Source organism: Nanorana parkeri, unplaced genomic scaffold (genome assembly GCF_000935625.1).
Source record: "Nanorana parkeri isolate BGI_ZX_2015 unplaced genomic scaffold, ASM93562v1 scaffold550, whole genome shotgun sequence".
Classification (NCBI taxonomy): Eukaryota; Metazoa; Chordata; class Amphibia; order Anura; family Dicroglossidae; genus Nanorana; species Nanorana parkeri.
The window spans coordinates 289,359-312,861 of record NW_017306818.1 but is presented as its reverse complement, the minus strand read 5'-3'; the positions used below and the strand labels follow the sequence as shown (position 1 = coordinate 312,861).

General features: G+C 42.2%; 1 protein-coding gene across 6 annotated transcripts in view; it reads right to left on the bottom strand.

Annotated features, from left to right (window-relative positions):
• Positions 1-1,289: 1,289 nt before the first annotated feature.
• LOC108791425 (histidine--tRNA ligase, cytoplasmic-like) overlaps positions 1,290-23,503 on the bottom strand; it is a 27,522-nt gene continuing 5,308 nt past the window's right edge. Inside the window, exons 3-13 of one of the 6 annotated variants that reach the window (XM_018561908.1) lie at positions 22,056-22,175; positions 18,712-18,807; positions 16,515-16,640; positions 15,014-15,121; positions 14,724-14,822; positions 10,146-10,239; positions 9,439-9,566; positions 8,288-8,548; positions 6,838-6,954; positions 4,978-5,124; positions 1,290-1,540 (exon numbers count right to left, since the gene is read on the bottom strand). In XM_018561908.1, coding sequence (XP_018417410.1) covers positions 1,481-1,540; positions 4,978-5,124; positions 6,838-6,954; positions 8,288-8,548; positions 9,439-9,566; positions 10,146-10,239; positions 14,724-14,822; positions 15,014-15,121; positions 16,515-16,640; positions 18,712-18,807; positions 22,056-22,175 — 1,356 coding nt within the window. In that variant the 3' untranslated portion in view covers positions 1,290-1,480. The remainder of the gene's footprint in view (positions 1,541-4,977; positions 5,125-6,837; positions 6,955-8,287; positions 8,549-9,438; positions 9,567-10,145; positions 10,240-14,723; positions 14,823-15,013; positions 15,122-16,514; positions 16,641-18,711; positions 18,808-22,055; positions 22,176-23,503) is intronic. The other 5 variants (XM_018561909.1, XM_018561910.1, XM_018561911.1 and 2 more) reach the window with 5 other exon arrangements.

Genomic DNA, 23,503 nt, shown 5'->3' with positions numbered 1-23,503 from the left:
GCGCATCACAGAATTGTCACTAGCAAACCATCAGTCATGACATGTTAAGCCTGATGAAGGGGACCCTGCGTGGCCCTGAAACGTTGCATTTTTTATGTGACAATATGCGTGAATAAACAACGCTTTATTTTTGACATCTATTGGTGTGCTGGTGACATGCATATAGAAAAGACATCCAGCATATGCATTTACACAAGAAGGGCTTAGTGAAGGTAGAAAAGACAAAAAGAAATACCCTGACACATATCTTTGAACACAAAAGGTACACACACATAACTTTGTTTCTTTGCAAATGTTTTTCTATAGATCATGAGAGAATACTATATGCAAGTCTTTGCTCCAAGTTCAGCAGTGTGGCACACCCCTATAATTCTAATAGTCTGCAGAGACAGACAATGAACAATGCCTGCATCCAACCAGGTATTATGAGAGCCAGCGGGGCCGACTAGCAAGATACTGGAGCTTGGCCCAGTGGGAGATTCCTCCATCCACACAGGTTAGCGTAGATGGAGGAATATGTTGCACTTTTTCCATCTGACCATAGAAAATCTGCAGATACTCTATAGGTGTATGGCCGGCGTTTGACAGCCTGCATGTCCTGCCTTCCCTGCATTTTTGTGCTCAGTCTCCCTCATTGTATTTGCCATTCGACACTTCCGGGAGTGTTGCATGCATGAAAGTTATATTTGCAAATCTGCTTGTTTGGCTGCCTACCTGATCCACTGCCCTAACAAAGTGGAGCTTCCAGGTATTGGGGAGCATGTGATCTCCCCTTTGTGACAGTGTTCTGGCCTTAGCAGCCGATCACCAGGCCTGAATACTGCCACACAGGAAAAGACAGTGATATCATCCACCTGGGTAAGCTATGGCTCCATCTGACACTGGAGTTTACCTATGGAGGAATACTGCAGTAAAAGGCGGCAGTGAGGGATTGTGGATTGGTAAGAAGACTGGTGAGTAGATAAAGGAAATAACAGATGTGAGTGCTGTGACTGCTTATAAGCAAGATGTGAGACCCCCAAAAACCCAGCAGGAGCTTTAAATAAACCCGTTCTGAGAGAAACATATGGGTTGCTATTGCTGATCTCCATGTAAAAATGCAAGTTGACTGGCTATCACTTCCTTCAGTACTGTAGGTCACCGAATTACGCGCAGAAAGTGAAGTCACATATTTGTTTCAGGTCTTTGATTTAAATGATTGACGTTAACAGCAGCAATGGCTTCCCCATATTTCTCTTATAACAGGTTTCCTTTAATCCGGGAAGTCACAAAAGAATTCAAAGTTAGTTTATTTGATCCAGTAACACATGCTTTATTAAACCTCGCTTTCTTCTTTACACATCGTCCCTTTTCTGAATAAAGTAGTGGAAGAAATATACAATTCTATTCAGATGTCTCTTATAAATAAAAGCAGTGAACCATGGGGGTGTGAAAGACAAGTGGACTCGGATATGCATTGACCTCAGTCCTTCTCAACAGCCTAAAACTGGCTGCTTCTCCTCTGAATCTCCTCCACCAAATTTGGCCTGGCAACGTCCACCTTAGAAAAATGAAAACAAAAATGAAATGACTACCTGCGGTCTTGAGAAACAAACAGAAATATCCAACTTTCTAAAATACAGGTGTTACAGTTACTCAAATAATTTCATAACATCTCAAGGACAATAGTGATCTGAACTCTTATGCGGAAAGCACATGCTGATACATAAAGGAATGTGTTCTAGAAAGTTACATGAAGTCAGCAGGAAAACTGTCCAGTCTATTTAGTCCACTGACAAGTCGGCTCCTAATTTAAAACACAGGAATTATTCTGTCTTGGGGGGGAGGGGGGGAAGCTGCAGATCCTTATATCACTATATTAATTTGCTCTGCAATCTGAATATAATGATTGCATGTCATAATGAGAGTGCTGGGAAGCTTTTGCTGGTCTATAATATAAACTGCCTATAGCAGGGGTAGCAAACCTCCGGCCCGCCAGCTGTGGTGAAACTACAAATCCCATGATGCATCTTTTTCCAGGAGTCAAGTCTGTGGCTGTGAGAATCTTGCAATGCCTCATGGGATTTGTAGTTCCACCACAGCTGGAGGGCCGGCGGTTTGCTACCCCTGGCCTATAGGGATATCACCACAATTAAACAGAACAAACTCATTCACAAAACATTTTCTGTTTGGCCGAAACTTACATAACGCATACTTCTGAATGTTCTGTTCACAAAAGGTGCATTATGCATGTTATTTAGCCTGCTCTGTCAAGGCTGTAGGATAAAATCAGCTTAACCCAAGACGAAAAATATAATACTTTGCAGCTTGTCAGTCCTTCGATGTGGTAGCTGCATTAGTATTGATTTTACAGGGTAAGAACATTTTCAGCAAGAAAACACTTGTTGATGTTACCAGAAATGCAGAAGCATGCTCGTCACTTCCTGTGAGCTGAACTAGAAGCGTAAAACAATGTTATCTATTTGCTGTAAACTATAATCTCCCCAAACCCCATGCACATAGATAACTGAGCCTGTAATACACAAATTCCAGTGTATTTCTTCCTGCCAGGGAGCCACAGGTGCTGTATACAATGGATGTACAGTGCTATATACCACATACGTATGTGTATGGACAGAGATCTCTGGATGCATCTGCATGCATTTGTGTCTGTATGCATGCACCAGTGTATAGCCGCGTACATATTGTATACAGCACCTGCAGCTCCCTGGCAGTGAGAAATACACTGAAATATGTATACCCTCATACAACTGCTGCACGCAGTACCTGTAGCTCCACGTTGGGAAAAATATACAGGCTCAGCCGCTGTGAGCATAACCCCTAATGGAGATGAAGAATAGAAGATCTGTTTGAAGTCCTGCCTAAGTGGCAGCAACAACTCCCCTCATAAATACATAAAGGAATGAACGTAGCCATCCACGGACAAGATGTATGCTATCTGCAGGATTAATAGAGGAATAAAGTCTCCAAAAATAAAACTAATGCAGCCATTACTTCTGAGGACCGGTAAGCTGCAATATATTAAATGCTTGTTTTGGGTTTAGATATGCTTTAAAAATCGATTCATAAAAATTACCTTCATGTTAAATGAAATTTGATCCGCTCGGCAATAAAAATGTACAATCTAGGTTGGTGAAACAATGGTGTCACCATTCCCAGTGTTCCTTCCCAACCGATGCGCTCTTGTAAAAGGAGCATATAAAGAGATCATGTGACTTTCATATCCCAGCATCTTGTCTGCTGTGTTTTTACACTTTAAAGTGATTTACAAAAGGAGAAATGATCACTTTTTTTGGAGAGAATCTGAATTCACTTCCAATGCTTTAGAGGGGGAATTAGAGACGCAGATTCACTGCATCCAAGTTAAAAGATCCTCCTTTAAGGAAATCAATCCCTCTCCCTGCACGGACTTCACCTTTATCTGAGGATTTCATGAAATCAGACAATCGAGCAGTGTGAAGAAACTCCTCATGGTGTCGTAGGTATAAACATTTATTTTAAAAAACAAGTAGAAACGCCCTACATAGGGGGATTGAAGACGTCACGTATGATGAAACGCGTCAAAGCGGGCCTATTCCATTCGATACCACGCACAATACGGATGTACAGGCTATCTGAATGCCGTGTTTGACCGGCCGGTTTCTTAGTTTTTAACTGTGAGTTTCTACTTGTTTTTTAAATAAATGTTTATACCTACGACACCATGAGGAGTTTCTTTTTCTAATTTCTGCTATCCACCGACCTATGGGATATTGCTGGGACGGATGCTGGGATCGCGTATTCATTGACTAAACTTCCTATTGTTTATATACAACAATAGCGCGGTGAGTGCGCACCCCTAAGGGGCGGTTGATGTGGACACTGATACACGGTGTGGGGAAAGACTTTTCAAGCACTTCTGGACTGTGTTGCACATATTGGATTCAATACTAGAAATATTTCCCCAAACAATATTTATATCACTTTGAATTTGATCCATTCATATATGGAAAATTTGCTTATATTGCATGTATTTATTGAATCCATTTTTGGAATTATTTGTCACTTATGGAAAATTATCTTCTATCGCATGTATTTAATTAACATTTGTCACTTACATTTATTATTTATAGATCTATATATTATATTTGATTATAATTGCACAATAGCACTTTTGCAGGTATTGCACCTTTACAATTATTCAGTTGCTACTGAGGTAGTGACACACTAGTTTACGCACAGGTCACTCATATTTGCATCAAGCATGAGAGACTAATTTAATATTCATTACTTAAGAGAGCCCTAACAACATTAAAGTACGTTCATTTAACCTACCACCGATCCTTAGCGCTGCACACTCATTACTTATATTCATTTTGACCTCATCGTCTATAGTGCAGCAGCTTTTTTATACCTAAAGATTTAACCATAGGCACAGATTTTACAAATTTTCATTTGATTTATAATAGTTGATCCGGCCAAACTGACAATCAGTTTTGACTGTAGTAATGAAACAAACTGAAGGAGCGAGATGGAAAGTTTTTCTCAAAGGAGTAAATTCTAAAACGGTGAATGTGGTTCTTGTTTGAGAAACACTATTCATCTTCAGAATCGAATGTTAAAATCAAATGAAAGTTCTAACGACATTCGTCAAGTCCCTAATGGTCTCATCAAATGTTCTGACAAGATTCTTTGTATGATAGTTCATATGAAATTCTATCAGTGTATACCCAGCTTAGGACTTTAAAGGAAATGATCATAATCTCTATTCCCTGAGCCTTGGAAAGAACTCCAGTGCAAACCTACCGCTGAGAGTAGGAAGGGGCCTATGTGTATGAGCACAAAGTAACTAAATCATCCCAGAATTGTATTATCACATATATAATCATTCAATACACCTTTACACTCACTAGAATTATACCACACAACCAGTAAAGGAATGTTACATCAGGAAAAAAACTTTGCATACAAAATAGAACACATGAGAAAGCAGCATACCTCTTCCCTTGTAGATACCACTCTCAGCTTTACCACTCCACCCTTAAGCTCCTGTTCTCCTATAATAGCCACCAGTGGAATACCAGTCTCTTCACAATATTGAAGCTGATTAAGTAACTTTGGATTTTTCTTGTATAACATTTCTGCCTGTGTGCACCAAGACATAATTCAATAAGAAACAGTTCTACTGCTAAATACAAAAGACAGATTGAGAGACAAGCAGCTGGAAATTATTTTTTTTAGAACTGTGATATTTATGTTAACAAAGTTATACTTTCAGAGATGAGAGATTCCACCTTCATCAAACCCTTAAGGCTCGCTCTCAATATATGCAGTGACTGGCGGTTTTCAGCACATGAAGGACGCCATTCGCTAATAGGGCACAGAAAACAAATGTGTGTGCCCCATTCACACAATAGCACAGGTGTGATCTGTGGTGCACGGAAATGCAGACATGCAGTACACCATGCAGCTGTGTGGACATATGAATGGAATGAATAGTTTATAAACTCTTAATCTAGTTTTCTTAAAAAATAAGAAAAAATAAACAGTGCCGTGCATTGCAACAACGCAAGACACTGTGGCGTGCATTGTCCACTGTAACTATTAAATATTTAGATTGTGTGGTAGAAAAATGCAAAAAACACTGAACTGAAAACACCATAAAAATGAGTTGAACAGAAAATGTGTTGGTTTTAAACAGGAATCATGATAGGTGGCAAAGAAAATGACAGTTCTCATAGGGCATGCTATTCTTTCAGAACGTGTAGCTGCTGCATGGGACAAGTCAAAGCAAATCAGAGGAAGCACATTGCCATACAACGACATGAGCCTGTAAACTGTAATACATAAGCTGCCTGCCAAGTCACAATTCATTCAATTGGAATCAAAGCCTTTTCCAATGATGACTTTCGTTCAGGGAACTCCATTCATTCCAAAATCCGACAAAAAAATCCCAGGGTATTTTCCTCAACATTCGTCAAGTGATTGATGGCATTACTGGGCAGTAAAGAAAGATCTTTCGTACAAACGTGCATTTTCAAAATCTACTAGTGTATGGCCAGCTTTAAGCAGCGGTTACTAAAACGTAATAGGATTAGTACCACTGCTCCTCCCATTGTATTGTATAGGCTGTAGTGAGGAGCAGCGCTACATACTCTAAAACAGTGGTTCTCAACCTTTCTAGGGTCGGGACCCCTTGGTAACATTTGCCAAGTTGTGGTGACCCCCAACAGAGCACTGGACTCCAGGAGTTAGTAAGGTGCTGGACTTGGGACTAAAAATAGAAGCACACTCACAAGAATACAAGCCCTCCCCAGCCCCTGCTACCTGCTCTGTCTCCATGCAGCCTTCTCAGCCCAGCACTGCTTAGACACCCGCATCCTGCAGAGCTCGCATTGTATGGGAGGCAGGAAGACAGCAGCGGCTGTGAATAGAAAAGCCCTGCTGTACACACTCCCTGGCCACTAGATGTCGCTGCAGCGACCAGGGAGTTGTGTACAGCGGCACTTCTCTATTCACAGCCTCTGCTGTCCTCCCGCTGACTGACAATGATGCGCTAGGAGGAGGCGGAGGCGCCTATCACCTAGCGCAGCAGAAGTGGATGCTGCAACCCCCTCAACAGTGAGTTGCGACCCACAGGTTGAGAACCGCTGCTCTAAAAGGACAATCTATCAATACAGTCTCAATGATATACAGGAACTCTTTAGAATACATTTATTACTACAAGGTCAGTTTGGGTTCAGCTCAAAATTGTTACTCCTGGCCCATGCCTTTTTCGCTCCTGCTTGTCGCTTGGCCAATCGGTAAAAAGAACATGCTAGGGGATTATTAGGAAAATGATCAGACACAATGAAATACCTTGATCCCAGCATTCCAGAGTTCAGCAATAAGCTTCATCCTTTCTTCCAGAAGTTTCTTCTGAGCAGCTGCTACTAGTACTTGTGTCTCTGTGGTTCGAATCTTTGTCTCCAAGGCCTGGGGAAAGATATGACATATGGTAGAAGGCTACAATTTGCATTGGTTCTGCTCTGACAGTTTCTTGTCCACTAAAACTGAAGCCCAGTCTCAGCCAAAAATGTAGATTTGCAGAGAGTAAGGACGGGCGAGAACTTCTGTCAGCTTTTATTGGTGTCCAAGCATCCTTGGAGACATTTACTCTCCTTCCTAGTGACACCTCTGACATGAAGTATGGCAATATCACCACAACAGTAATACGGACCTCAATATAGTGTAGAAGGGTTAGAAGACAGTCTTTGTATTTCTGTATCCTTATTGAGGAAATTGCCCTAAACTGCATGTTCTGGTGAAAAGTTGCGTTGGGTCTTGAATATGTATCTGTGGAATATGCAAATGCATCCTCTACAAACCATTGCTGAATTTCCACACTCAGAAACTCACTTATTGTTAACTCTATACATCATATAAATGTAGAGATTATGGTAAGAAACTCTCATATCTGTGGTATATAATCTATAAGTCCTTGACCTGTTATATTTTTTAAATTAATGAGCTTATTCAATAAACTAGTGCAAACAAAAAAATGTGTAATGTGGAGTAACCCATTAAATGTTATTTTTGCACTCAATTTAACAAAAAAAAGTTGTTTTTTTTACAACAATTGGAGTAGACAGCATCCATTGGGAATATAGCCCGCCTATAAGAGTTTGGCCACCATGAAAAGTTGCTTCTCCCCTATGGACTATATTCTTGGCCCTTTAGACTTTATTTGGTTCTAGGCGGTGGCCTTCACTCACAAGCTGGCAAAGGGCATGGGGGGATCCCAAATGGATTGTAGACCTCAGATAAGTAATGAGGATGACCCAAAACCCCCAGGGCCAAGGCAGGGAAGCCTATCACGCCTCAAACTAACCACTGAACGATCACTTTCTCAAACAATTCATCCCCACACAGCTACCTCTTCGTGTATCACTCGCCCCTCCCTTTTAGAGTGTAAGCCCTCACGGGCAGGGCCCTCCTTACCATTTTGTCTTGTATTGCATTGTAACTGTAATGTCTTCCTTATATTGTAAAGCACTGTGCAAACTGTTGGTGCTATATAAATCCTGTATAATAATATAGATATATTGAAGCTTCAATTGTTCTGGTGTCGCATCCTCATCCTTCCTTCAGTATACAGGGTGTACAGCAAAGCCTCATATCAACATGCTCTTTAGTGGTTATGGGCATCTAATAGACAGATGAAAGCTTAAACTTTTTGGTCTTGATTACTTGTATTGTATAACATACACCTGGGTACTCAAACTTTGTTGAGGGGTATGTGTTAATCACACAGACAAGAACCACTTACCTCGGCCTTTTGCTCCATGATTGAGAATATTCTTTCAATTCCAATGCTGACTCCCACACATGGGACCTTCCTTCCCTTAGGATCAAACATCCCTACTAGGCCATCGTAACGTCCTCCTCCGGCTACGCTGCCAACACTGACTGACTCTTCTGTGTGGTTGTTTTGCTGCTGAGATTCTGCTTGGTTCTGCAATAGCACTGCTTCGTAGATGACTCCTGTGTAATAGTCCAGGCCTCGAGCTAAACTCAGGTCAAATGAAATCTGCATTAAGAGTTAAATATGGTAAAAAAGTGAACATACATTCTTCTAGAAGAAACACAGCCTGCAATGTTATTCAATAACCATAAGAAAAGCCATGTTTACAAGTAACTTAATGCTTAAAGGGGACCGAACATTATATATGGACTAGAGACCCATTGGGCCAAGCTGTTCCCTGTGTTACAGAAATGCCAGATTAGAGTGGGACATGCTTACCTGTCAGCTGGTGCAGGTTTCATCCAGGGTATCAATAGCCATGGTCTTTACTTGCATTTTATTGCTGTGCTAATGTGTGAGGCAGCAGATCGGTAGCCTCTGCCTAAACAGCGAGTACATGCCTCTGCCTCACTCAAAGCTGTAGTGAAGAAGCAGAGTGCAAGTGAAGAATGTGGCCATTAGCACCTCGAGTTGGCCTTAATGTAAAGTGTATGTCCAGCCAAAACTTTTTGGGGACTGATTAGAACCCCCGTCAGGTCTTTACTGCTAAACTGGGAGCGATGTCCCATTACTTTCTGTCCTACAGGCAACGTTTTACAATACAGGAAGTGAGCGGTATCCTCCAACAAAAACAAAGAAATAAAAATAATTTTCTTTAGTGGATTAGGTGAGGCTAGAACCCCTGTCAGATTTTTTTTTGTCTCTTTGTTGCAGATTTTCCCCTTACTTCCTGTCTGGTGAAGCAGACAGGAAGTGATGGGATAATTTCTTATAGCACCCCAAATAGTAAAAAACTGACAGTGGCAATGCTGTCCCCCCTCCTCCCCCAAAGCATTGATGGTCAGTGGCAGTGCAGTTAATAGCCTCCTCCTGGCAATTGCTCGTACATTAATACACATGAATAAAGCAAAAAGTGTATACAAAGAGTGACTGTTTTTTTTTTTGTCAACCCCCACCTTATCTGTCACACCAAACAGCTGCAGGTACTCAAACAGGGTCTTCATATCATTTAATCCTTCTAAAGCTAGCTTGCTCTGGGAAAGTTTAGGATCCTTCAGCAGTCTCTCAATCAGATCCAACCCACCTGCAATATAAGAGGACATAAATTTGTACACCTTTGGATTTGTGATGACAGAATAAACGGGAAATCCAGGAGGAGCTGTGGTGTACTCGCAGTTTTTTTTTGTACTAGTACTATGTAATAAACAGGATGGAGCTACCAGTCCTGATATCACATGTTATGCAATTTGTTTGTGTTGCATGCAAATATAACTATACAAATTATATATATATTATCAAATCAGCCAATGTGATTTGTCTTCTCATTTTGTCTCTCATAGTTGAGGTCTACCTATGATGCCAATTACAGGCCTCTCTCATCTTTTTAAGTGGGAGAACTTGCACAATTGGTGTCTGCGACTCAAAGTAATGAAGTCAGAAAGTCAGAGATATCCAGACAGCATTTCAGGGAGAAGTCAGCATTGGCATCCTGCATGTTTCTGCAGGAATATTCTGGGCAGGTATATTCTTTTATAACGCTCTCCTTACCATCTTGTCTTGATTTGTATTGTAACTGTAATGTCTTCCTTATATTGTAAAGCGCTACTCAAATTGTTGGCGCTATATAAATCCTGTATAAAATAAAAAAAAAGCTGTTGCTCACCATTATTTTGGACGTACTCTCCAATTAAGTCAGCAGCTTCAGGAGCAAGACCCTTCTCTCCAACCATTTCATTCTTCACCTCTTCCCAAGGAGTCTACAAAAGAAGAGTGCAGATAACGTGTGGGTCTTGGTTTTGTTTCTGACAAATTTGATTTCTTATGGGTGGTATCCTCCAATTACCTTGGATGTAGTCCTAACCATAAAAATAATAATAATAAATAAGCCTATCACAAACCTGGGCATTTTTAAAATGAGCCAATACTGACTTTCCCATAAAGACAGAACTTAGCCTTGCGCCATCCTGGCTCCTGAGAATTTTGGCCAATTTCTGCTGAAGTGGATGAAACTAGAGTTTTGGACGACTCTGTTAGCACCACCAGGTTTGACAAAAGTCGATCTAGTAATCGACTGAGCTGGGTAGAAAATGGTCGGCCTAAAAGGTGGCCATACACTGATCTATTTTTCTTGTTAAAACCGGGGGCTGAATGAGAAAAATAGAGCAGATTCCTCCATCAATACTTAGTAGTGTGTCAATCAAGAAATGTTTGCATTGTATTTAGCCAGCGGCCGCCGGCTGCTGTCAAAATACCCGACGAGAGCAGGCAGCTTATTGGTTGCCACCTCCTATCGTACGAAAATTTTCTACCCATCTCCTTCGATCAGCTGATTGAGGGATGCCGACCGAAAGGGTGCCGACAGCGGCACACATTGTGCAAATTTTGGCCAGTTCCTCAAAAATTCACACAGTGTATGGGCACCTTTACACTGCAGATATCAGATGCAGTCACGGTTCGTGTATTCAGGCAGGCTCAGGTGACACCTTTTTAAACAAAAAAGCCAGCAGGGGGAAATTCCTCCAACCATGCTGTTTAGTATGGATGTGGGAATTGAGTGATTTTCTCTAATTCAGCATACAGGCTGAGGAGAGAAAACCTATGCGTGTGTGGCTGTGTCTGGAAAGGTGCAAGAGGTGTGAAATAAAAAACAAAAGGTTGCAGATATCCAGGCTTTATCAATTAAACTTTGCAAGGGTTCTTCTTTGGACAGGCCTAGTGACCTTCTAGTGTTCTCCTTTTCTTTGTTTTCTTTCATTTGTACTCACTCTTTCTCTGTTCTTCCCACCCTGTGTCCCCATGTAATAACTTCTGTGGACGATTTTTGTATATCTTCCCATCTCTTCATTCCTCTTATTCTTGATACAAACCTTCTGACTTTTAGAACTTAAGATACTTTTGTGTTGCATCAGGTTATTGTTTTCCCGAATTATGTATGCTACTTAGAGATGAACCAAAATTAAATTTTCTAAATCGAAATGAACCCCACCCCCCCCCAACCGGAAAACATTTTTCTAACCTTTTACCATTTTTAAAATATCTTATAAATATATTATAAATATCTTATTTTTAATCGTTTATATTAAATCTTTTTTTTGTTTAACTTTACTGTTGCGGGCTTTGGGGAAATATTGGGGGGTCTAAACAGATCCCTGATATTTCCCTTTTAAAACAGAAAAAGAGATTAAGAACAGAGAGTCCACAATCTCTTTTTCTGCATCCCCTGTTATAAATGAACAGGAATCATCTATACTGAGTGTTCCTGTTCATTCATAACTTGTGGAGATAGTATGTTTACCATGTCCACAACTATGAATAAACAGGAAGTGATGTAGATCACTTCCCATTCATTCATAATTGGGGATATAGTAAACATACTCTGTCCTCAATTATGTACAAACACTCAGCGATCACTGTTCACCAAGTGCTTATACCCGCTCTCCATTCCGACTCGCTGTCACAGGAAGCTGAGCGAGCGGCGCGGAGAGCTCGGTTTTCTCGGACAGTTGACTCCTCCCCCACACCACCGGCCTGGCCTCCTGTGACAGCTGTCTCTGCCAACACACCGCTGCTCTCCTGATCTGTCACAGGAGGCCGAGCAGGGCGGTGAGGGAGGAGAGTTAAGCATCCTGTGACGGCACTGACAGCTGTCTCCGCACCCCCACACCGCTCTCCTAATCTGTCAGAGGAGGCTGAGCGGTGCAGGAGGAGAGACGCCGGCTGCTCACATCGCTTGGCCTCCTGTGACAGTTTCTCTCCTCCCCGCTAGGATACAGAGCAGCGCCCAGCAGGGAAACCAGGGATGCACCACTATTTTGGCTGAAAGATGGCACTTTTGGCTTTTTGCCAAAAGTGCAATTTTCGGCCGCCAAAATTTCGGTGCATCCCTAATACTGATGGTGGCTTTTACTATTCTATTGATTTTATATGTACTTTGTATTTGTGCTTTCTTTTGTTATGTTATATTCCATCAAAATAAAGTTTTTGTGTGTATATATAGATATCTATATATATACACATATACATACATACACCTCTGCAAACATGACTGTAGGAGCATATTTTAACAATAAAATAATAAAGGTTTACATTTTTTGAACAGTTTGAACAGGGTTCACAAAATTGCTAAATCTAAACATAACAATTTCATGTTTATAAATTATATCCATTTCTTTTAAATAATATAATAATGTACATCAGTGGTGGCCAACTTGAAAGTTATAGAGGGCCTTAAGAAGGCACAGAGAGAGTCAGCAATGTTGGCCACAAGGGATGTACATATTTCTATTTTTCGTATTTATGGAATATAGACAATCAGGAATACCATCCCAATACTACAGACACACAGAAAATATATGGGTTGTGAGGAAGAGTTTAACTGAACTTTGACCTACGGCATGCTTTTCATCCTTACATGTGATGGCCATTGAGGTACAAGATGTCTGGCGACCCACAGGTTAAACATTATGGAATGTCTCTGTGCACACACAGCAATAAACCTCATGACCCAAGTCTACAACTGATAAGACTTGTCTAAAGTCACATAAATTAGAGCTGACAAATCTAACTTCCCTTTTTCTGAAAAAGAGATATGGCTGAAGAACTTTCTTTTTTTGTCAGACACAGGTTCTTGCCTGAACAGCATAGTCTCAGTAAGTAAACTTACCGTAACCCAGCTGATGATTTAAAAGCAAGAATTTATTACTAAATGAAGGATGAGAGGCGATACTCCATGTTTTTAAAGACTGGTGAGCTGTGCTGTACTTCAGGCTGCAAAATACAGTATTAGGCAATCGGAGATGTGGGTATGATCCACTTGCCCACAAGAATAAAACTAACATAAGCTTGCAAAGTTTGCTCTTCTAATCTCGCAATTTTATGATAATGCAGTGAGAGTAAAGGGGGGGGAGGCAGGTGAAAAGAGATTTACAATGGTGTAAATGTGCTAAAACTGTTTACGATCGATTTCAATGATCCTTCTTAAGGGGTGTAGATACACCAAAACAAAGGTCCAACTTTTAAAAACTTGCTGAGCTGCAATGCACAGATTTGAACCATGAAAATTCATTTTCAATCACAGAAAAACCCATGTGTTTAAATGCGGGAAAATAAAAATGTTTTTCGCAAATCTTCAATACAGTAGGTAAGGGTTAGAACTAAGGATGCATCGATAACCATACTAGTATCGGTACCGAGTATTTGGGCGAGTACTTGCACTCACCCAAATGCTTTGATACTATTCCAAATACGGGAACTTCCGGTATCAAGAAACCGGGCGGCGAGTCATTACGCGCCCCCCAGCTTCCTCAATGGCCTGAAAGCCGGCTTCAAGCTTCCTCGTCACCAGGTGACGAGGAAGCTTGAAGCCAGCTTTCAGGCCAATGAGGAAGCCTGGTGGTCTGTAATGACTTGCAGACCGGCTTCCAGATTGACCAGAAGGCCAGCTCCATGCTTCCTCGTCACCTGACGCGAATCAGGAAGCCAGGTGGCGAGTCATTACACGCCACCCGGCTTCCTTAATGGGACTTAAGGGACCGGTATTGGTATTCCGTATCCGCGCGTACCGAAATAAAAATATCGGTACTTGTACTCGATACCGAAAAACGGTATCGGTGCATCCCTAGGTAGAAACAATGTTAGGTTTTTTTTCCTGCTGTCTGGCTCCCCACTGGGTAGATTTCCCCTTACTTTCTAACATGGCCATAGCTTTCACTATGACAGGAAGAGAGGGAGCAATATCTCGATTAGTGACATGCCCGGGCTTGCCGAGAACCCAGTTTGCCCAAACGCGTGAAAAATTGTAAAAGAAACCCCCCCCTGGCACTTACAGCTGGGGCATTTTCCTCACCACAGCTACACATATCAAAAAGGGTGGGGAATGCTCCAGGTCACAACTGACTGGACCAGGAGGGGAGTGTGTCACTCACAGTTTTGTGTAGGCTTGGGAAAGCTCCAGCAAACTGGGTTCCCAGGCACACGCACATCACTAATCTTAACCGGGAACACAAACAATAAAAATAGTAAGGGTATTTTAAACCTTTTTAATGTACCAAAGACTACAAAACATTTTTGACTGGAGTTGGTTTTTAAGTACACCTATCTTATTTGGGAAGCAAAAAGGGCTGTGGTTTGGAGAGCCCTGCTGGCATCCAACGAAATGTGTGTTTTTAAACATTTGACTACAGTGACATTAAAACTTGAGTTTTCCCTTTCAGTAGCTTACACATTTTCTGACAACTTTTACCTTATCCAGTTTGTCCACCGTGGAGCAGATTGTACGGAACTTACTGTCCGGTACACCACAAACTGCAAACATGCCATCCAAAATCCTCCTGTCATTCACCTGTAATGACACCAATAATAAAACTGAGAAGAGGTTACAGTACATGGTCTTATATGTATGACTAGCTTCTAAAAATCAATGATTCCAGGATATAAACCATATCAACCCAATATATAATATACAATTTTGTATATTATATATTGTACAAATGTCACAAGTAAAGATGACAGGTCTAAAAATGGATTAGCTACCTTGATACTGAATACTCCCAGTTCCAGTTCACTGAGAATTTCATGAACGATCTTCAGACATTCAGCATCAGGAATCATGGGGTCATACTGGCCTGCAATGTCAAAATCCTGCAACACACAGCAAAAATGTACATATAGCCACTTTACACAGCTTGCACTTCAAAACATAAGAAATATAAAAAAAGTGAGACCTGGTTCACATAACTCAATTATGCTGCAAGTGTTCACGGTTCGCCATAAACAATGCAATTTTGGAGTGTGCCCTGGAGGCACCTCCCCCCCCCCCCCCCCTTTGGGTTTTGAACCAGGCATAAATCAAGAAGCAGCAGCAGCAGGAAGGTGCTTCCTCAAAGCTGAACAGCAGGAAAGAGAGCTTGCATGTCCAACACTCCATTGGGAAGTTGGAGTAAGCGTTCAATCTCTCAGAATTAAATTCCTTTAACGTTGCAACCAACAAAAGTGGAATTTTTAAAGGTGCTCAGTAGTCTCAGTAATGGTAGCACCCGATGGCCAGCCCAAATGGCTTACTTACAAATGGAGTCTTCAGAGACAGGGCGAGTGCTGTGGCAATGCCACGGCTCTGGACCTGGAACATGCTCCAGTTTATTAGTATGCAATGTCTAGAAAGTGCCACAAGTAGAATCTAGTGCCTGAAGGTTACATTCTTAGGTAACCCTGCGATATCCAGTCCAGAAGAGTCCAAGAGCGACACTAAAGTCACGCTGAAGATAGCTGCACATAGACAGCAGCTCAGCAGTGACGTAGCAGGAAGCTTAATTGAAGGAAAAATTGTAAAAAAAGCCTTTTCTCAGCAGAGATAAAGAAAGGACATTCATCCTCCTAGGAGACTAGCAAAAAACAAAAGGTAAGCCGGGAGCAGAAGGGGTTATCCTGGGCTGGGCTATAGTTTTTTTGTTTTGTTTGCCTGTGTTCAATTCTCCTGTAGGCAATATTGTAACCCACCAGTACAAGACTTCCTGTGTCCCTCAATGAACAGGAAAGACAAAAGGGATCCCAACATTTCTGTACAGTAAACTTTTTTTTCCCCTAACATCACTTTTGTTCCCCACATTGAAATATGTTGTCTCCCAGAGAATGAGCCGATGAGGCAGATGCATGGCAACAAAGCAGTATTTTTTTGCACCACTGCACTTTCACATGATCACTTACCAATTACTGCACTCTCTAACTGGGAGCCATTCTGACTGGTCTCTGGTACAATCTTTAGAACTTAGAAACCAGTCAAAAAGTCTACATCCTAATGCAAATAACATAGTAGCTCCCAGTAATTAATTTGCTTCCATGAGTGACTACACTGAGCAGCTAAAAGCTGATTTGACCAATAAATGGTTCATGCTCTTTAATATTATTCTCACTGCACAAACTAGGTCCTATACTGCTGATAAAGCAAAAAAAAGACAGAAATTTGGGACTACACCTAAAAATATGACACAGATGAGAAATTATCTTTTTTTTAAGCACAAGTACATTTGATACTTACACACTGATAGAACTCACGGTAGCGGCCTCTGGTCATAGCAGGGTTGTCCCTTCTGTACACTTTGGCTATATGATAACGCTTAATATTTGTGATCTTATTCATGGCCAAGTAACGGGCAAATGGAACCTAGCAGCAGTGTTAAGGAATACATGCATTACCTTATTTATCCAAAAAGTGTAAAACATTTCATTTTCTTGCTTCAAGCCTAATGGCAGAGGTAAAGGTAGTCTACACCATTTATAAAGCTCTATTATTTGGTGGTCACCTCACCAATATTGTCCACAACTCCAGGTACCAGCTTGATTATTAATAACCTGTTTACAGACATTACAGGGTACAATCTAACCACCTGGAAGCAGTTAGGCATGCCACTGACACAACATCTTATTTAGGGGTGTGTGGGGGGCTTGAACGTTGTGGTCCCTAGAAATTAGATTGTCATCTCATCTGGCCGATTTCAGAAATATTGCCAGCTTAACACTAATTATCTCACCAATGTTTCTTGGAGGAGGTTTGGAAAACAAATTGCTGACAGCCACCAAGAAGCAGAAGAAATGTTCAAAATACCATGTTAGAAGCCCTGCATAGAATCTACCACTGTCCCATGGTCTACCTTCCAGGTCTCATATGAGTTTGGAGCAGGTCCCTGTGTAGAATTCTCTTTCCTGCTTATGTTGCCTCTCTATTGGCAACAAAGTGGGATGTGTGGTCTCAGTGGCCAATAGGAAGGAGGATGGGTTAGACTAGAAATCAACCTTGCCGTCTGCGTCCACATTGGTGAGCTTCACACTCGCTATTGTTCCCGGGGACCATTATTTTGATGGATAAGAAATTCAAAATGTTTGCATTGGCATAGGAACAGGAGGGGAGGAGAAAATTAGGGAATATCACATTATTTTGTAGAGATCTCCTCTTACTTTTAGTTGTATTTCTAAGACCGAAGCCAAATGAAAATCTCTCTGAAGAACAGATTTAAAAAAAGCCTTACAAGGGTCTTAACCACTCTATGATAAAACAAGAAAAGGTTTTGGCTTTACATGCACTTCAAAGAAAACCTGCCCTAGCAGAAATATGAAGGCTCCCACTGCAGACCCATCCTAATAAAATACTGATTAGGAAAGAACAGAAACCACAGGGTCACCATGATAACTAGTCAACTATCACTTTCAGAAGCAGAGACAGCAATGCCAGCCCACATACTTACTGTATATCAGCACAGCATTATATTACCATGCACAGCTAGGATATGCAAGTGTTTCACTGAAATGACTGTGTGGCAGTGGAAACTTCCCACCTCATATGGAACTCTCTACTACCCAATCTGTCAGTCTATCTCTCGCACTGACTGCCTTTAGGCGATCCCTTAAGACTCATCTCTTCAGGGAAGCCTATCCCACCTCAACCTAACCAGTGAACTATCACTTTCTCAAATAATTCATCCCCACACAGCTACCTCCTCATGTACCACTTGCCCCTCCCTTTTAGATTGTAAGCCCTCACGGGTAGGGCCCTCCTTACCATCTTGTCTTGAATTGTAATGTCTTCCTTATATTGTAAAGCACTGCGCAAACTGTTGGCGCTATATAAATCCTCTATAATAATAATAATGGCTGACTTCTAAAAATGAATAAAGTAAATTAGGAATAGGAATGACCAGTAAAAAAAAAACAAAACCAGATTATTTATTTGTTGTGAGTTGTTAAAAATGGCTCTGACTGTACTAAACAGAACAGTTCATCTGACTCTACATCCTAATGATCGTTAATGATCCTAATGATCTGCTGCTCAAGCTGAGCATTTCAGGGTTGTACATGTCTGATAAAATCACTTTCACTCTTGCTCCAACAGAGAGAAGCAGACATCAGAGTTGCAGTGTATAAAGTGATAAGGTTACAGGAACCTCCCCGATGCCACATCATATCTGATACAAACATGCTCATTCACATAGAATGAGCTAGCAGTTTTAGAACGTTTGGTGGCCATGCACTTTAAAGCATGGTCTGCAGTATCAGCATACAAATGCCATGCAGTCTTTGTTTTATGCTTTGTCAAATGCAGCCATGAGATATGAGCATTGTAAGAATAAAACACCAAATCCAAAGACATGTTTGGTAGATGTGCTGGTCCATATTTTTACTAATGACATTCATATATACTTTATTATTCTCATTATGCCTCATGGCAAGACGAAGGATACAGTGAGATCATAACGAAGGGATAACAATTCACCCCCCTGGTCCTTCAGGTCATAAATGAGTTTGGAATCTTCCCCATATTTTCCAGTTAAAGTTTCCTGAAATGGAAAATGATATCTTGATTACAACAGTGACAAATGCAACAAACATGAATAAGCCTCAGTAGTTCATCGTCCTTGGAACTTTAAAGGGAACCTGTCAAGACAACGCCTGGTAATAGTTGCATCACTGCTTTGACCGTCACTGACCCAAAACAAGCATGTCCGGACAACGTGCGATAATCGTGGGAAATCCCGCAATCGTACGATATTCGTGCAGTGTATGGAAGGTGTGCGACCGTTTCTAATGTACGGTCGCACGACTTTTGTATTTCAAGCATGTTGGAAAACCAGCCGAGAATCGTACGATTTTCGGCTGGTTTTTAACATGATCGAGAGAAAACTGCTGAACGGGCCGGTGTGCGCACGTGCACACTGCCCGTTCAGCATTGCGATGATCGCAAGTACGATCTGCCTGTCCAAGATGGGCAGATCGTACGAGCTTTTAATTAGCTTACAACCATTGCAAGACAAAATGTCTTTCAGTGCTTCAGTTGGCATGGATCAGGAAGAAGCTGGCTTCCCAGCCAATCAGAAAACTGGGAGGCGGGTCATTAGTCGCTGCCCCGCTTCCTGATTGCACGGGAAGCTGGCTCCATGTTCCCCATACGGCACTGCCGGTCAGAGGAAATCTTCCTCTGACCGGAAGTTCTGGTGTTGGAGAAGGTATCGGAGCATTTGGGCGAGTACAAGTACTCGCCCAAATACTCTGTATCAGTGCATCGCTAATCAAAACTGTATTTGACTGTGCTAAATTGCGCTTTTCATTGATTGGTCAGCATGGTCACCTGATCATGGGAGAGACCAGACCAGATTTGATCGGGTAATTCCATTTTCCCATATTACCTGAGAAAGTGAACTTACCCTTTATTGCACATTGTGCGTGTAAGAGAGTTCTGCTGCATGGCTACCACAATATGGCACACAGTGGAATGGCGGCAGTACTCAACTCACACACACAATGTCCTAAGCGTGCGTTTATTTGCATGCAGATGGCGGGGGCAGCGGGGTTGGTTTTAATTTTTTTATTTTATTTTTTACTTTGTCACTTTTATTTTTTTAAGTTTGTATATATAATTTTTGACTTTTTTAAATAACTTTTTAACCCCCCCACTTAATTATATTCCTATCACATATCACATTCCTATCACATAGGGGCTTAATATCCTCTATGTCAGGGATGTCCAAACGGCGGCCCTCCAGCTGTGGTGGAACTACGAATCCCATGATGCTTTGCAAGATTCTCACAGGCACAGACATGACTCCCGGAGAGAGATGCTTCATGGGATTTGTAGTTTCACCAAGGCTGGAGGGCCGGAGTTTGGACATCCCTGCTCTATGTGATAGTTTGGAGGTGACAGGTTCTCTTTATGGAATGATGTTCTGTGTAGTTCCTGACAGCTAAGACAGGTGGCGCTGTGATTACAGCGCCACGGTCTCAGTGATCACACAGAGCAGACGAAGAACGGACGTTCTTCGTCTGCTCTACGGCGAGCTCATGCGCTGTGGCGGAGGGGATTGTTGTATATTTGTCACACGCCTGGGAAAACTTTGTTGTAAATGAGTGTCACAAAAAAGGTCAGAACTACTTTCTCTACATTTGTTCCCGGTCAGCAATTCATTGAAGACAGCATTGAAGTCAAAGCATTAGAATGACAGCCAGGGAATTAGCATTCCTAAAGGAGAGTCCAATAATGGCAGCCTCCATTAACATCACATAACAGTTTCCCTCTAAAGGGACAATTGTAGCTCAATAATTTTTCTAGCGACAGGGTAGGTTTAACTGTCAATGACAAATGTAAAGTTTACAGCCAAGGGGAGAAGTCTGGCAGGGATGACCAAATAACGTGAGTAGCTGAATAGAATTCCAAATATTTTGGCAAGTTCACGTGTATGTATTTCATTTGTGTAGCCAACTGTTTGCCTGGAACATTTTTTATCTCCATTCAGTGCACTTTTATTGAAGATTAGATAAACTAAGATAAACTAAGCTAAATAATTAAGATTTTAGTTAGGGCCTTTGTAACTTCACAGGGACAGCATTAGACCTCAGATGTCTTTGCCACGTTGGACAATTTACAAGCCCCAGGCCCAGCAGACTGCACGCTGTGGTCAAACCCCCGGACCTGGCAGACTGTACGCTGTGGTCAAACCCCCTGGCCAGGCAGACAGCACACTGTGGGCAATCCTCGGGCCCGGCAGACTGCAGCACGCTGTGGTCAAACCCCCGGGCAAGGCAGACAGCACATTGTGGGCAATCCTCGGGCCCTGCAGACTGCAGCACACTGTGGTCAAACCCCCAGGCCCAGCAGACTGCACGCTGTGGTCAAACCCCCGGACCTGGCAGACTGTACGCTGTGGTCAAACCCCCGGACCTGGCAGACTGCACGCTGTGGTCAAACCCCCGGACCTGGCAGACTGTACGCTGTGGTCAAACCCCCGGACCTGGCAGACTGCACGCTGTGGTCAAACCCCCGGACCTGGCAGACTGTACGCTGTGGTCAAACCCCCTGGCCAGGCAGACAGCACACTGTGGGCAATCCTCGGGCTCAGCAGACCGCACACTGTGGGCAATCCTCGGGCTCAGCAGACTGCACAATGTAGATAATCCTTAGGCCCAGCAGACTCCACACAGTGTGCACTCCTCAGAGTAGGCAGACTGCACACCTGCTTAGGTAAGGCAGAAAGTGGGAAATCCAGTGCTAATTAGGGATGCACTGATACCAAGTATTTGGGCAAGTACTCGCCCAAATGTTTCTGATGCTTATCCCGATAGCGGAACTTGGTGATGAGGAAGCCGGCTTTCTGGCCAATCAGTAAGCAGCGGGGCAGGTAATGACTCGCTGCCCGGCTTCCGGATTGGTCAGCGCCCCAATCAGGAAGCCGGGTGGCGAGCCGGGAAGCTGGCTCCACGCTCCGTCGACGACAAGTTCCGGTATTGGAATAAGCATCGGAAACATTTGGGCAAATACTCAGTGCATCCCTAATTAACACTGCGGATTTCCCACTTTCTGCCTTACCTAAGCAGCAGCAGAGTCCTTCTTCCACTATGTACAATGGTTTTTATAAAGAAACGCTTGGAGGGCCAATTCACCTAAAAATGTACAGTATATTTCAGATTACAAGTGGAGCCTGGTGTACTGCGCAGGTGGATTGTTGTTTAATAGGTAACAGTCCAACCACAACATGATGCTCCATCTTCCCACCTTCACCTTATGCAGTCAAAACAAGTGAATTAACGATCTCACCTTCAGTTCAAACACAGGAGTGTCAATAGTCTCTGCACCGTGACGTTTGAAACAGTTAATAATGGTGTTAAAAACCTTCTCTCGGATGGCCATCTGTTTTGGGTTATAATCTCTTGTCCCCTGGTAAACAAAAGGATCACAATAAGCAATTAAAAAAACAAACAGCATTAGTATATATAGCAACCAAAAAGAAATCACTGGCCTTAGGGGCAATTTACATAAAGAGCAGATTTACTGATTCAAATACACAGTTTGCTTTCAGGTGGTTCTAAGTTGCTTGGACTGTTGCTTCAATTTGCCTGTGTTGCTTAGCTAGATGCTTTTGGCTCTTTTTCAATTAATGTTGATTTGTGTATGGAAGAAAAGCAGCCAAGATGCAAACAAATGCCTGAATACATGAGCCAATCTGATGAAGATTCAGTCTTCACAAACAATCATAAAATAAAACTGCCATTTAAAACCTGCAAATAAACCCTTTTAAAAAGGTAATTCATTTGGAAGATCATTTGTACTTTCAATTGTTTGTGATTGTGATATACCAGATTTTGTACAAATATCACAGCAGCTCCACCACACCATTCTCTCACTTTTTGCGAATATTCACACTGATAGATGCGTCACTAATGATCTTTTTGTTCTGCTGTAAAATCAACCTGTCCTATTTGGATCACTTAGTGAAAATATTTGCACAAAAAAAGAAAATAAATAGTTATAGAGTCACATCAGGTGAACCCTCACCTTACCTATTGCAGTTTTTAAAGTGTAGATCTCAGAAGAAAATTTGCAATGCATGCACCCACCCCCGTTATGTTTCTTTTAAAATGCTGACAACACAGTGCCTTTGCTGCATCGAAATCCCAAGCAGTATGATCAGCTCTTACCATTTCTCCTCTGCTAGGCTACAGAACACTTCCCCCCATGTTACTGAGATGTAATGCCTTTTTTGGTTAACAATACATACACTTTAAAGCAGAACTCTGGGCAGAATTTTTCTTAGCCCTGGCAGTGGGGATACCAACACACTGCAAGGGATAATGGCTCATTTGTGTCTAGGAGTCCCTGAAGCCTGTTTCCTCCTTCACTGCAGGGATGGTATGCCCCTCACTTCTTCACATCCTATACACAGTGTATAGAACGTGATGACTCAAGGATCCTTACACTGCTGCAGCGGAGGAGGAGACAGGCTCCATGGACCGGTCTAAGAGCAAGCTCCACAAATTGGGTGCGTATAACTTTTTTTTTTTGCACTTAACCCTTGCAGTGCAGGGGTAGCTTCACTGCAAGGTTTAACCCCTTCGTGACTGACGACGTACAGTGTACGTCGCCAGCATCGGGGCTGTTTAAACAGACTCCCGGCGACTTTTGCCGCCGGGACTCTGTTTAAACTTGTAGAGCCGACTGTCGGCTTTACAACAAAAGCGATCCTGGCGACTTACCTGTCGCCAGAT